At 41.1% G+C, this 14,768-nt stretch overlaps 1 protein-coding gene and 1 pseudogene across 14 annotated transcripts in view; one reads left to right on the plus strand and one right to left on the minus strand.

Annotated features, from left to right (window-relative positions):
• The window catches only part of PEX5 (peroxisomal biogenesis factor 5), a 31,740-nt gene extending 17,329 nt beyond the window's left edge, over window positions 1–14,411 (plus strand). For 12 of the 14 annotated variants that reach the window (XM_069491463.1, XM_069491471.1, XM_069491462.1 and 9 more), the window contains one exon: window positions 157–1,602. In XM_069491463.1, coding sequence (XP_069347564.1) covers window positions 157–358 — 202 coding nt within the window. In that variant the 3' untranslated portion in view covers window positions 359–1,602. Of the gene's footprint in view, window positions 1–156; window positions 1,603–14,252 lie in introns of those variants that run through there. The other 2 variants (XM_069491464.1, XM_069491472.1) reach the window with 1 other exon arrangement.
• LOC138397825 (U2 spliceosomal RNA) lies at window positions 7,103–7,231 on the minus strand (annotated as a pseudogene).
• Window positions 14,412–14,768: the final 357 nt, after the last annotated feature.

The following is a 14,768-nucleotide window of genomic DNA, read 5'->3' on the forward strand; positions in this document are numbered from 1 at the left end:
GAATGGATGAACTTCTCCCTGCCTTTGGCCCTAGTTCCTCATTCTCTGAGCCCGTCATTTGGCTAACTGCTCCCAGCTTTCTCTCTCCGCATGCCAGCTGACCTACCTCCTTCCATTGTTCTGCTCACCAGGTCTCCTTCCTCTTCTTCCTTACAGGGAGGCTGTGGAACACTTTCTGGAGGCCCTGAACATGCAGAGGAAAAGCCGGGGCCCTCGGGGCAAAGGGGGCGCCATGTCAGAGAACATCTGGAGCACCCTGCGTTTGGCTTTGTCCATGTTAGGCCAGAGTGATGCCTATGGAGCGGCTGATGCCCGGGATCTGCCCACCCTCCTAACTATGTTTGGCCTGCCCCAGTGACAGTGGGATGGGCTGCCCTGTGAGTGTCTTTCTGGAGGGGTCCCTGCTCTGGACATGACTCCCTCTCCCCAAATGTGCCTACCGAGGGGGTGGGCTGATGACCATAAGCGGTACGGCCTTTCAGGAGCTGCCTCAGTGTAGGGGTGGGTAGTCCATGTTTTAGTTCCTACATTGTGGGAAAATGAGCTGTGTTGTCTCTAAGTCCCTTGGTGATTCAAGGGCTGTACATCCAGCTGCAGATCTCTCTGCTCATCATGCCCTTTCTTGGTGCTGCTTTTGGGTAGGACCCAACAATATAGGGTAACTATTGTCATCAGCTGCCATTTCTGATAGGGCCTACCACATTTGTAATGTCTGTCCTTTCCCCCACTTTTACTGGTAATTGGTAATAATCCAGCTTCCCTGGGCAGTTGTATGTAAGAGATTCTTCTGCCGTGTACCTCCATCAATGACTGTCTGGGATGGGATGTGTTAGGAGTTGGTCTGTTTGGTTGAAATATGGATTTGGCTCAGCAGAGCTGAATTTTGGTAGGGGTGCTCATAGTTCTCATAGTTCTATCATTCTTAGCCCTCTTGACTGTGAGCTCTGATTCCCTGTGAGTACAATGCTGATGCAGTAATGCTAGTAAGATCATAGCGGTCCTCAGGAGCTGCCAGGGTCAATTGCTGCAGAGAGTGTTTGGTGTGGGGTGAGGAAGACTCATTTGTGAAACGAGCGTGGGGGGACTAGCTGGGATCAGATCAAGGGCTGGGTCCTTTGGTGGGAGGGCAGAGCAAGTGGGAAGAGGGCTGTGGCAAGTGCAGCAATCCCTCCTCTTAGAAAGAAAGACCTGGGAGTGGGAATTGAGCTAAATCTTCTCGAATAAGTTGGTTCAGAAATTGCAATCTTGCCAATTGCTAGCAGAGTTCAGTGTTACTATAAGGCTTTGCTGTACTTCTTGAAATGTTTCTAGGGGAGAGTGTTGAAAAACCTTCTTCCCCAATATTACCTATACAAGATGAAGATTGAGTGAAGATGAGGAGGAGGGAGCAGCTTGGATTCTTCTCACCTGTCCCCTGCACGGGGAGATACACTGACCCCCAGAAATGACTAAGCCTCTTGCCTTGTCTGGAGTAGCTAATGATCAGAGAGATGTTTTTTTAAACCACCATGGTCCCAAGGTTCCATCCTGAAATTTATTTTTCTTTGTATGAATATGTGTAAATGATTTAAAAATAAAACTGTAAAATATTTGTATGAAGAATAAATGGAACTGATGTGGGCATGAATTTTGCTGCTGGTTGTGAAGCTGGGGTGGAAGGAGGAGGGTTGGTTGGTGTTTGGAGGACTGGTTTTTCACTTTTTATCTTTCAAATCCTCATTGATATATTGGTTGCCCATTCATCTATGTAGTAATTGTTGAGCACCCAATGTCTGCTAGGTACTAAGGGTAGGATGGACAAGGCCCCTGTGTTTGTGGAGCTTCTGGATTGGAAGGAGACACAGAGGCCTAACAATCATGACTGTTTACACGTGTTACAGTTACGAAGTACGCAGTGCTATATAATCATTAGGCTGTTTTGTACTATGAATTACCTGGTAGGATTTTGGTAGTTTTGCAATGCATAGGGTAGCTAAAGGTTTTCATCGGGCTCTGTCTGGTTTTTATCCGGAACTGTATCAAGAGCCATATCAATATGGGTATCTATCCTGAGGAAGAATTTTAAAATATAACTAAATATTTATATTTAGAGATAGGTGTCCAAGGCCACATTAGAAATAGAAAAAAAGTCTTTTTTTTTTTTTTTTTTTTAGTGGGCTCAAAAAGCTATAAAAACAAAAAACTTCTAAAATAGAACTGGTGCAGTAAATAGCCAGACAGTGAAATATTTAGTTACTGTGTTTATAAAACAATTCCCAATGACAATAAATGCTAACAATATAATGAGAAAAAAAAGGTTAGCAAATTATTTACAGATTCTCTTAAGAAAAAAATTCATTGAAAAACATAGGGAAGAAAGAGTTGGAACCCATTCTACTAAGTGAAGTATCCCAAGAATGGAAAAATAAGCACCACATGTGCTCACCATCAAATTGGTTTCACTGATCATCACCTAAGAGTACGTTTAGGAATAACATTGATTGGGTGTCAGGCAGATGTAGGTGGGGGAGGGGATGGGTGTATACATACATAATGAGTGCGATGTGCACTGTCTAGGGGATGGACATGTTTGAAGCTCTGACCTGGGGGGGTGGCGGGGCAAGGACAATATATGTAACCTAAACTTTTGTACCCCCACAATATGCTGAAATAAGAATAAAAAAAAAAAGCATAGGGAAATGCCCCAATATACTAAATGGGTGAAGATTATGAGGGATTCTCCCCCTGCTTTGTCATATTTCTCTGTAATTCCCAAGTTTTCTCAGTGTGTGTGTAATACTTTTCTAGACAAGAAAATTAAAGCACCATGCGGGGGCAGGAGGCAGCAGGGGCATCTGTCGCCACCTGAATGATCACAGGGCAGCTGGTGTCCTGCACTCTGAAGGGTGGGGAGTGGGCTGGGCAGGCAGGGGCAGCAATTCCCTGCATGGATGCAAGGAAGAAAGTCAGCTGCGTAAATGGCTTAAGAATTGAGCTAACCCCTGGTGTAGCCAAGTCTTGAGGTTTATCTACTTCACCTGCTTTTGGTAGCATGAAAGTGTCTGAGAGGATGCTTTTCTTGCATGGTCAATGCCAGGTACATCTTTTGAACCCAAATCAAATTTGTCCAATATTACTGAGCCCCTACCACGTGCCAAGCGCAGTTCCAGGCACCAGGCCTGCCATTCACAAGGCAGACAAGGTCTCTGTTCGCACAGCTTTCACACCACCTGGAGAGGAGACAGTACACAAGTAAATCAGTTACAAGTTCAATGAAGAAATCAAAATGGCATGACGCACTAGAGAGTGGAAGGGTGGGTTGGTGGGGGCAACGTTAGGGTGGTCAGGAAAGGCCTTTCTGGCGAGGGGACCTGCAGGACTGAGCAGAGGCAGCCATGGGGAGTTCTGGTGGAAGCGTGGTTGGGGCCTGGGGAGGAGAGGCAAAGGCTCCAGTCTGAGAATAGTGTGCTTTCCACAAGCAAGAGGGCAGGAGTAGTAGCAGGCCCCGACGCTCACCAGTCCTGTCTCCCTCCTCCCTCACAGCCAAGCGTCTGCAGGGAGTGGGCCAGCCTCACTGCCTCCACCGGAGGCCATCCCATTCACATCTATTCCCACTATGCTGTTTTCTGCACTAACCACCCTGCTGAAACTGCTTTGCTGAGGTCACCAGTGACTTCACATTGCTAAAGCCAATGGACACATTTATTTCTGATCTTACTTGACCTTACTCTGACATTTGATCCTGAGGCCGCTCTGCCATACATGGTTGTGCAGGTGGTGCACTGCATAATTCTGTGCCATATGCTGTAATTCTGCGTGTAGTCCATATGATGATGCTCCACAGTGTTGTGCAGTGCACAATCTGTATGGCTGTACTCAGTGGCCCTGCACTAATGACCACTCTCCTTTAAACCTTCTCCCCTGTTTCTGTTATTGCCTCTTTCCTTAGGCAGTATGATTCTGCTTCTCAGTCGCCTTTATGTGTCTCTCTCTGCTCCTTAAATGTTGATGTTGCTCAGGGCTCTGTTCTTGTCTTGCTTCCCTTGGTTTAGAGGATCTCTTAGTGGCCTCATCCACACCTGTGGCTATAACTACCATTTAAATGCTGATGACAGTCTGGCCTAAATCTCCATGCCAGGCCTTAGATACATGGCACAGTTACTATGTCCCGTCCCCTCCCCTTGGAGGTTCCCCAGCACCTTCAACTCAGCAGGAATTTCCTTCCAAAAATCTCATTTTGTGCAATCTTGCAGACGTATGAGGAGAAAGCAGTGAGTGGATATGGACGCCTCCTCACTCTCCCGTAACACTTCCTCAGTCTCCCAGTTCTGCAGGGCCCGCCTCCCCAGCAGAGTGCACAAAGGTCCTCTGGTCTCTGTGCCTCTGTTATTACTTTTGTTCGGAGGTTCATCATTCCTGGATTACTTGATAGCTTCTTGTTTCTCATTTCATTCACTCTCAATTCCTCATCACTGAAACGAATGTTCTTAGACATGACATGCATGCTGTCTCTCACCTCTTAACTTCTCACAGTTGTGTGTGACGTGTAGAAGTTTAATCCATGCCTGTTGAATGAGCTGAATGCATACTGGAAATGCGGGTTGAAGAATCAGGAAATGCAAAAAGAGCTGATGCATGTGTGTGTTTATTCTCTCCTAGTTGGAGAAGATAAATAGGAATTCTTTGTCACTGTGTGCCTTCCTCCCCCAAGGGTAAGTGCCCTGAGACAAAAGTACAGGATGGGCACTTTTTGGGAGGGCACTGCCAAAGGAGAGCCCACGTAAGGGCACACTCTCCTTCAGAGCAAAGCCATGGAATAAGCCAGAAACCCGGTCCAACCACTGGAAGGGAGAACACATCTCTGGAGAGGGACTTGCGCAGGGAGGAGGTGTGCGTCCTGCACAGAGGTGCCACTGAGCCAGGGCTCAGGGGTCAGCAGTTACGTGGTAGTGGGAAGGAGCGCACTGCAAGGACGCTGTGGATCTGGAGGGTAGGACTGTGCAGCTTGGCAATGGAACTTCTGAGCACTGAGTGAGGGCACCTGATGCTGATGTCAGGAGAGAGCAGCATGAGGAGACAGTGACAGACGGTGGGACCGCCGTGGGTATGACTGATCAGTGACTGCCTCGACCACCACTGGCATTGCAGAGGCCACAGATGTCTGGATGAGCTGCTCTCTGATACCTGGGAGCTGCACCTCTTTTGGTCCTGCTTTCATTTGCACAGGCTGGGAACGAGGAGAGTATTGGAGCAGAACTCAACGATGGCCATGGCCAGCTGATAAGAGAATCAGAAGAGAACTTCAGCAAACCACACACACACACACACACACACACACACACACACGCACGCGCGCGCAAATTCTCAAGAAAATGCCAGTAGAGCATAAAAGGACTTCCTAGAATGAATAAACACGATTTTCTAATTAAAAGTGCAATAAGTAAACAGAAAAGAAGGCCGATCATTGCTAACAACCAAATTAATTGTCTGAAAAATCAAAAGTATAAAAATATAAAAAAATGAAAAATTATGAGGGAAAATCCAAGGGGTTAGGAGGAAAGACCTAGGAAACCTAATGTACAAAACAATAGAAATTCCAAAGGAAAACAAATGAGTAAGTAAATGAAATGAAAAACAGAAAATGCTCATGAACCACGGCTTGATTGAAAAGCTGTACTGAATCCTATACAAGACTAACTGGAAAAACTGGGCTCCCTCCCGTCAGTTGGGGTGACAGGATTCGGGAATAGCAGAGGCTATGTGGAGGCCCTTAACCCCCAGAGCAAGTGGACAACTACCATGGCAGACGGTGAGGTTGGCATGGGAGCAAGCGGGCCCTGACCCAAACGAAACTGTTGTGACAGTGAATAAGCCATGGTGTGAAGGCATCGCAAAAGGCCGATGTCAGTCACTGCAATGGAATGTCAGGATCCCTTGCCCAGACTCAAGATCTGAACCAGCTATTGATTGAAGAAGAGGTTAGGTCCCTTTGAAAAAGAATCCTGTGATACCATACACAAGTATATTCATTAAATATTCCAAATCTTCTCCAAAGGGACCCAAGGCCATGTACTAGAGTAACCATATGCCAGAAAAAGGAGAATACCCAAATCTTCAGGGGATCCAAAATGCCATTATGATCTTGCTTGTTCCAGAAGGGTGTGAATGGAAGCCAGGAAGTAAATGGAGTCCTGGCCCAGTCCCCATGGTGGATCTGATGTGGACATTTCTTTCAACATTTAGCCTTGTGACTGATACAACAAGTCATCATTACTAAAAGTGTCAGCCCCCTTCAGTTTCCCAGACTGGAAACCCTAGTTCCCAACCCTCTCTCACTCCTATATCCCATCAGTTACTAAATTGTAACTAAACCTCTTTTATTCATTGTTTAAAATTATTTATTATGTAACATTTGATATAGACCAAAAATATATTTAACTTAACATGTAACTTATAAAGCACAAAAATGAGATCAATTCTTTTCAACTCCACAAGAATGTTATCAATAAACACTGAAACTCTGCTCCCCTCTGTTTTATCTCCTTGCCATTTTCTCAGAAGTAACCAGCATCCTGCATTTTACAAAATACTTTTATCACACGTGTATACTTCCCTAAACAATAGGGTGTTTATTTTTGAGTTTTCTAAAAATGGCATAATTCTGTTGTGGATTCCTGGGATTTACTTTTATTCATTTAACTTTATATTTCGAAGAATCTTTCATATTTTAGTGTACAGCTACTGTCCACAAATACACCACAAATTATTCGTTCGTCCTTCTGTTGATTCACATTTAGGTTGTTTCCACTTTTGGTTATAGTGAACAAGTCATTGCTATGAATATTCTTGCAACTGTCTCCTGGTGCACATGTGTAAGAGATTTTTGGGTAGATGTCAAGGAGTAGAATTGTTGGGTAGAGTATATACCAATTGTTGTGAATGTTTGATTTATTAGGTAATGCTGAACTGTTTCTAGAGTGAGTGTGCCAATTCCTTCCCCATCATCAGTGTGTAAGAATTCCCATTGTTCTATATCACTCCCACATTTAGTACCGTTGGACTCCAACTTGTTCTCTAACTTGGAATTGTTAGACTTACTGATTTTTCCACTCTAGTGACTTTAAAATGGTATTTCATTGTGATTTTTACTTGGCAGTTCTCTGATTAATATGGAAATTACATATCCTTCCATGTTTATTTAACTGATTAACAGATACTACACTTGATCTTAGCCAAAGGGCCGAGAAGCGATCTTCCATGTTTATTGATCATTTATATTTTCCCTTCTGTGAATTGCCTACTTTATGTCTATTGTCCACTTTCCATTGGGTTGTCTTTTTATTACTGATTTTCAAAAGATCTTTGTATATTTTGGATACTAATCTATATGTATTACAAACAAATTTTGCCCATTTGTGGCTTGTCTTTTCACTTACTTTCTGGTATTTCTTGATTAACAAAAGTTTCATGTAGTTGAATTTCTCACTCTTAAAAAATGATTATTGCTTTTTGTGTATATATCAAAAAATCCTTGCCTACATCACGGTTATGAAAATACTATCCTATATATTATTCTATAAGTTTTAATGCTTTGACTTTCACATTTAAAAACTTTAATCTGAGCCAAGTGTGGTGGCTCATGCCTGTAATCACAGCTAGTTAGGAGGCTGAGGCATGAGGGTCACTTGAGCCCAGGAGGTCTAGGCTGCAGTGCGCTGTAATCAGGCCACTGCACTCCAGCCTGGATGATAGAATGAGACCTTGTCTCTAAAATATAAACAAAAACTTCAATCCATCTGAAATTGATTTTTATATATGATGTGAGGAAAGGATCCATTTCAATATTTTTCCAATGGATAGTTAATTATTCCAGAACTATTCATTGAATGACATCTTTTTCTAGTGATCTTTAGTGCCACTTCTAGCATATAACAAGAGTCCAATATATATGTGGGTCTGTTTCTGGCTTTTGATTTAGTTTCATTTACCTTTTTGTCTATCCCTGCGCCCATACCACACTGCCTTAGTGAGATAACTTTGTCATAAGCCGTTGTCTCTTTCAGGGAAAGTATCCTCTACCACTTTCAGTTTTTTGAAAAAAATTCTTAAGCCTTTGCTCTTTCATATATATTATATAAAGAGTTTATAAAATTCCATGAAAAAGCCTATTGGGATTTTAATTGGGATTGAATTTAATCTATAGATCAACTTGGGGAGACCTAACATCTTTATAGTGAGTCTTCTCTTCCATGAAACTTGTATAAATATCTTTCAATATACTTAGATCTTTGTTATTGTTTTAATGTAAAGTTTGGTATATGTGCTGCTGAAGTGAGCACTTAATGTAAGGTTTTATAATTGTTAAATTCATTTCTAGGTACTTACCTGCTATTATAAATTATGTCTTTATTAAATTACATGTTAAAATTGTTTATGAAATGTAAAAATGCAATTGATTTTTTTGTGCAATATTATATCCAATTGCCAAATTCTCTTACAGATTCAGTAGGTTTAATAAATCTGACAATAGATTCTTTTGGATTTCCTACAATCATAGACAATCATACCGTATAGAAACAATGAACTTTTTGTTTCTTTCTCTCCAAACTTAACAACAATTGTATCATTTTTTTATCACACTGTCGCATCTAGAACCTCTAGTACAAAACTGAATAGAAGAGTTTGTTGTACATGCAATACTTTTAATTTTTCACCAGTAGGGATTAATTTTACTGTAATTTTTTGACAAAAACAATTTATCAGTTTACAGAGGCTTCTGTTTTCCTTATTTGGTAAGAATTTTTCTTTTTTTAAAAAAATTGTGAATGTTACATTAAAAAGCAAGAATAAGTGTTGATTTTAATTTCCTTTTATTCCCTTCTTATGAATAAAATTTTAATAGATTTCGGGGGTCCAAGGTGAACTCTGTTACATGCATATGTTGTATAATGGTGAAATCTGGGCTTTTAGCATACCCATCACCCAAATACTGTATGTTGTGCCCCATAGGTAAGTTTTCATCTCTCAACCTCTCCCACCCTCCCTCCTTGTGAATCTCCAGTGTCCATTATACCACTCTGTGTGTCCTTGCATAGTCACAGTTTAGCTCCCACTTATGAGCGAGAGCCTACAGCATTTATTTTCCTGTTTCTGAGTTACTTCACTTAGGATAATGACCTCCAGTTCCATCCAAGTTGATGCAAAAGATATTATGTCATTCTTTCTTATCACTGAGTAGTACTCCACGTGTGTGTGTGTGTGTGTGTGTGTGTGTGTATACACATATATAGATTTTCTTTATCTGCTCAGTGATTGATGGGCACTTAGGTTGATTCTGTATCTTTGTGATTGTGAATTGTGCTGTGATAAACATACGATTGCAGGTATCTTTTGTTATAAAGATTTCTTTTCCTTTGGTTAGATACCCAGGAGTGGCATTGAAGAAGTGAATGGCAGATCTACTTCTAGTTCTTTGAGAAATCTCCATACTGATCTCCACAGAGCTTACACTAATTTATATTCCCACAACAATGTATAAGTGTTCCCTTTTCACTATATCTGTCACAACATCTATTGTTTTTTGACTTTTTAGTAATGGCCATTCTAATTGGACTAAGGTGATATTTCATTGTGGTTTTAATTTGCATTTCTATGATGATTAGTGATGTTGAACAATTTTTCATGCATTTGTTGGCCATTTCTATATCTTCTTTTGAAAAATGTCCGTTGGGCAGGTACAGTGGCCATGCCTCTAATCCTAGCACTCTGGGAGGCTGATGTGGGAGGATTGCTTGAGCTCAGGAGTTTGAGACCAGCCTGAGCAAGAGTGAAACCATTAGCCCGTTGTTGTGGCGTGCGCCTGTAGTCCCAGCAGCTTGGGAGGCTGAGGCAGGAGGATCCCTTGAGCCCAGAAGTTTGAGGTTGCAGTAAGCTATGACGATGCCACTATGCTCTAACCAGGGTGCCAGAATAAGACTCTGTCTCAAAAAAAAAAAAAAAAAAGAGAAAAATGTCTGTTTATGACATTTGCCAATTTTTTAAGAGGGTTGTTTGTTTTTTTCTTGCTGAGTTGTTCTAGTTCCTTGTAGCTTCTGGATATTAGTCCTTTATGAGACACAGCTTGCAAATATTTTCTCCTATTCTAGGTTGTCTATTTACTCTTTTGTTGTGCAGAACCTTTTTAGTTTAATTAAGTTCCATTTGTTTATTTTTGTTTTTGTTGTATTTGCTTTTGGGGTCTTAGTCATATGAGTTTAATTTCTTTAGAAATCTTCAGATAAATATAGACTATTAGCTAATTATTTCAGTATTATATTAGTCCAAAGTTCAAATGTCATCTTGGGATTTTTGAAATTATATTGAAACTAGCATTAATGAACAACGTAATTACTATTGATAATCCAAATTCATCAGACACATGTGGCATCTAAAAGTTTTACCCAGATTGTGTATTTGGGTAACTTGATATAGCCTACAAAATTTGTAGTAATGACTAGGGTATTATAGACATTGATTATTAATAATAAATTTAAATAATAATGAAGTCAAATTATTTAAATACCTATGTACACCAATATATATATTACATACTCTTAAGTAATGACAAAGGTAATAATAACTTACTTTATCTCTAAGGCAGGTGTAAGTAATTTAAGAGGCTTCATTTAATTTAGTCTTTTAGAAAGAAAAATCCAAAGTCTTGCATAAGCTGTAATGCCATGTTTGCATTTTATTTTACACTGTGGGAAAAAGAATATAAACAGAATTCTTGTATGTTCAAAATTGACAAATCCATTTACTTATTTCTAAGTGAACTTGGATTAAAATTTAATAATTATCATATTTATTTTGTCATCATAACTTCTAGTTTTTGGTCTTAGGACAAAAATTTTTACATAAAGTATCTTTCAGTGATTCAAATATCATATCTTTGAGCGGGATTTAGACCCAGAGTTTTTTGTATTTATTTTTATTTTCTCTTTAGCCTTTTTATGATTACTAATCATTATCCTAGTGTCCACTTGTGTTTTTTTGGTACTTTTTCTTATAACACAGCAGGGACCCTGAGGTCATTAAACCAAAGCAAGTTTTCCTTTATGGCCATCCTAAAACTTTTTAAAGATAAAGTAGTTTTATTAGAGAATAAGAACATTTAATATTTTTGTTATGGTCTGAGATGCGAGAAATGACCACCTAAAGACCGAATTGAGCCAAATCAGGCGTCTTTACTAGCTGGCCAGTGACTACCCTCGGCACCGCCCAAAGGCGGCACAGAAAGCAGCAGTGAGCCTTTGAAACAGCAAGTTTTTATATTGTATGTTTGTGGGTGGACAATTACTAAGACAGAGCAAGCACGTGTATAAAGGGCCTTGAGTAAGCATTACATCATTTTCTTATCTTTGGTGTAACAGGATCTGGGCAGTGTGGACTCTTGGCCATATCTTGTTCACGCAAAACATGAGTGTTGTAATAGCTTCACACAAAACGTGGGGGCTGTAATCATTTTATGCAGAACATGGGTGTTGTAGTCACTTAGGAATTTCTGTGCTGGGGGTACTATCTTGAGTAAGCAGGAGCAAGCAGGTTTACAGAAGCAGAATGGCAGATTAATGATTTTTCGGCACAAAACTCAGACTGTAACAATTTTATTAATAATTTATTACTTTATATACACCAATTCATATGTATGTATTTTGTTTTTATTTCCTCAGGTCAATGCAGTATTTATTTTTAACCAAAGAATTTATAATTCAAAGTAATCTAGGCCGGGCGCGGTGGCTCACGCCTGTAATCCTAGCACTCTGGGAGGCCGAGGTGGGCGGATCGTTTGAGCTCAGGAGTTCGAGACCAGCCTGAGCAAGAGCGAGACCCCACCTCTACTAAAAATAGAAAGAAATTATATGGACAGCTAAAAAATATATATAGAAAAAATTAGCCGGGCATGGTGGTGCATGCCTGTAGTCCCAGCTACTCGGGAGGCTGAGACAGGAGGATCACTTGAGCTCAGGAGTTTGAGGTTGCTGTGAGCTAGGCTGACGCCACGACACTCACTCTAGCCTGGGCAACAGAGTGAGACTCTGTCTCAAAAAAAAAAAAAAAAAAAAAATTCAAAGTAATCTAGTATTTCACTTGAAAAAGCCTTTCCCAAGTAAGAAATCTCATTTTAAAATTTAGTTTGCCAGGCATAGTGGCTCATGCCTGAAATCCTAGCACTTTGGAGGCCAAGGTGGTAGGGTCACTTGAGCCCAGGAGTCTGAGACCAGCCTGGGCAACATAGTGAGACCTTGTCTCTACAAAATAAATATAAAGAATTAGCCAGCCGTGGTGGCATGGGCCTGTAATCCCACCTACTCCGTGGGCTGAGGTAGGAGGAACACTTGAGCCCCAGAGTTTGAGGCTGCAGTGAACTATGATGACACCACTGCATTCCAGCTTGGGCGATAGAGTGATTAAAAGATTTAGTTTTATGAACTATTAGTTCATGGGGGATATTAACATATTTAATATGTTTGGGTAAATTAGAGTGGTGACAATTAAGATTATACTCTCATTTTCTAACTAAGGAAGTTTTTCTTAAAGAGCTAGTGTACTTGGCCGAGCGTGGTGGTTCACACCTGTAATCCTAGCACTCTGGGAGGCCGAGGCGGGCAGATTGTTTGAGCTCAGGAGTTCAAGACCAGCCTGAGCAAGAGTGAGACCCCGTCTCTACTAAAAATAGAAAGAAATTATCTGGCCAACTAAAAATATATATAGAAAAAATTAGCTGGGCATGGTTGTGCATGCCTGTAGTCCCAGTTACTTGGGAGGCTGAGGCAGTAGGATCGCTTGAGCCCAGGAGTCTGAGGTTGCTGTGAGCTAGGCTGACACCACGGCACTCTAGCCTGGGCAACAGAGTGAGACTCTGTCTCAAAAAAAAAAAAAAAAAAAAAAAAAAAGGAGCTAGTGTACTTAAAGCAGTCAGAGTTTGGTTTGCTATTTAAATTTTCTTGGGAGATGTATTAGTTATCTCTTGCCTCATAAATGCCACTCCAACATTTAGAGCTTAAAACAATAACAATAATTATTTCTCGTGATTGTGTGGGTTGTGTGGGTTGTCACCTGAGAACGTTCATGGGCTGCCTGCAGTCATCTGATGGCTCAGCTAGGGCTTGAATGTTACATGGTGGTCTCAAAAACACATCTGGCCATTGGCTAGGGTGGCTCAATTCTCCTCCAGGTGGAGGAGAATTCTTCAGTAGGCTCTTCTGGGCTTCATCACAGCATGGTGGTATCAGGGCGTCAAAAGGGAAAGAGCAGCAATTGTAAGGCCTCCGAAGACCAAATCTCTGGATCTCACACGATCTTGTTTCTGACACTTGTTATTGGTCAAAGCAAATTATTTATTTTACAATGTGCTGCCTTTAAACCCCTCCTGCATAAAGTCTGGGTCTGTTTCTGGCTTTCTACTTGGTTTCATTTATCTTTTTGTCTATCCATGTGCTTTTGCATAACTGAGGCCACCTGCCCCTGTGGGCTGCCCTCCTGGCTGTCACTGGCCTCAGGGGCTTTGTGACAACCCTACACCCAAGGCTAAAATGTCTTAGGGGGTTGATGGGGATACTGTAGGTGCCCAGCATAGTGAGTGCCCCTATATTCCTCTGCCCTCCTTAAGTGGCATGAGGTGCACTGAGAATTCACCGTAAGTCCCTTTACCCTAAATCCTTTCACTGTAAGTCCCCAGCTGTCATCTCTTTGCGGTGATCAGTGAGAGACTGCAGGTTCAGTTGAACATGGCATGGGGTGACATTGGCAGGGAGAGGAGGTGAGACTTGGGCTTTGGCTTTGGGCAATTTAAGGGCCACGGTGTACTTGACAGGAACTGGCTTCGGTCTGGAGCTGCATGAGTTTAACTCCTGGAAAAAAATTATTTATTTTACAAACTTATAAGCCCAACCCAGAATCAAGGGTGTGAAGAAATAGACTCCATCTCTTCATGAGAAGAGAAGAAATGACACATTGCAAAGAGATGTGGATACAGGGAAGTATGACTTTTTGAGGACCATTATTATGGTGATCAGTTGCAGTAGCCTTTAAGATTGCTTCCAGGATTTATGTAGAATGCTTTACGGCCTTTCTTATGTCAACTAAAATAGGAATCCATTGCAATTGAGACACTTTCTAGCCTTCAACTTTGAAGATATTCTAGAGACAGGCAAACTATTCTAGGTCAAAGTTTCCTCTAGTGGAAATTGTACGGCTGGGTTTTATTCAATCTACCCATTTCTTTTGTTTAGAAATATATGGCCTCTGCAGACACTGCTTCTAAATCAAAGGGCCGGAGTTCCCTTGAGATCCCGAAATCATCTTTGATTCTCTACTCACCATCTTGGACATTTGTATAGGAAAACAAAACTCTCACTTGTTCAAACAGTAGATGAAAATTATTAAAGTTTGGATATACTAGACATCACATGGCAGCCTTGTATTACAAAGAAAAGCAAAGAAAAGAAGAAAAGAAAAGAAATAGTTGAATCTGGGGGAAAAAACCCACTTACAACCTCAGGATAAGATGCTTAAACACCTTGTCCTAGGAATTCTACACACTGCATATTTATTCTATGGCTAAGGCAATGGTCCCTTGTTTTGAGGAAGGGCCACCATGCAGAGTCACATTTTTTGTTTTTCTCTAAGCTCTACTCTAGATGAATTTTTCTAACAATCTGGGAACTCATTCCTTGATCCCTGTGGAATGGCTTAATTTAAATGTCACAAAGAAAGAAAATTTTTGTCTCAAGTTGCGTTAATATATC

This window comes from Eulemur rufifrons, chromosome 16 (assembly GCF_041146395.1).
Source record: "Eulemur rufifrons isolate Redbay chromosome 16, OSU_ERuf_1, whole genome shotgun sequence".
Taxonomy (NCBI): Eukaryota; Metazoa; Chordata; class Mammalia; order Primates; family Lemuridae; genus Eulemur; species Eulemur rufifrons.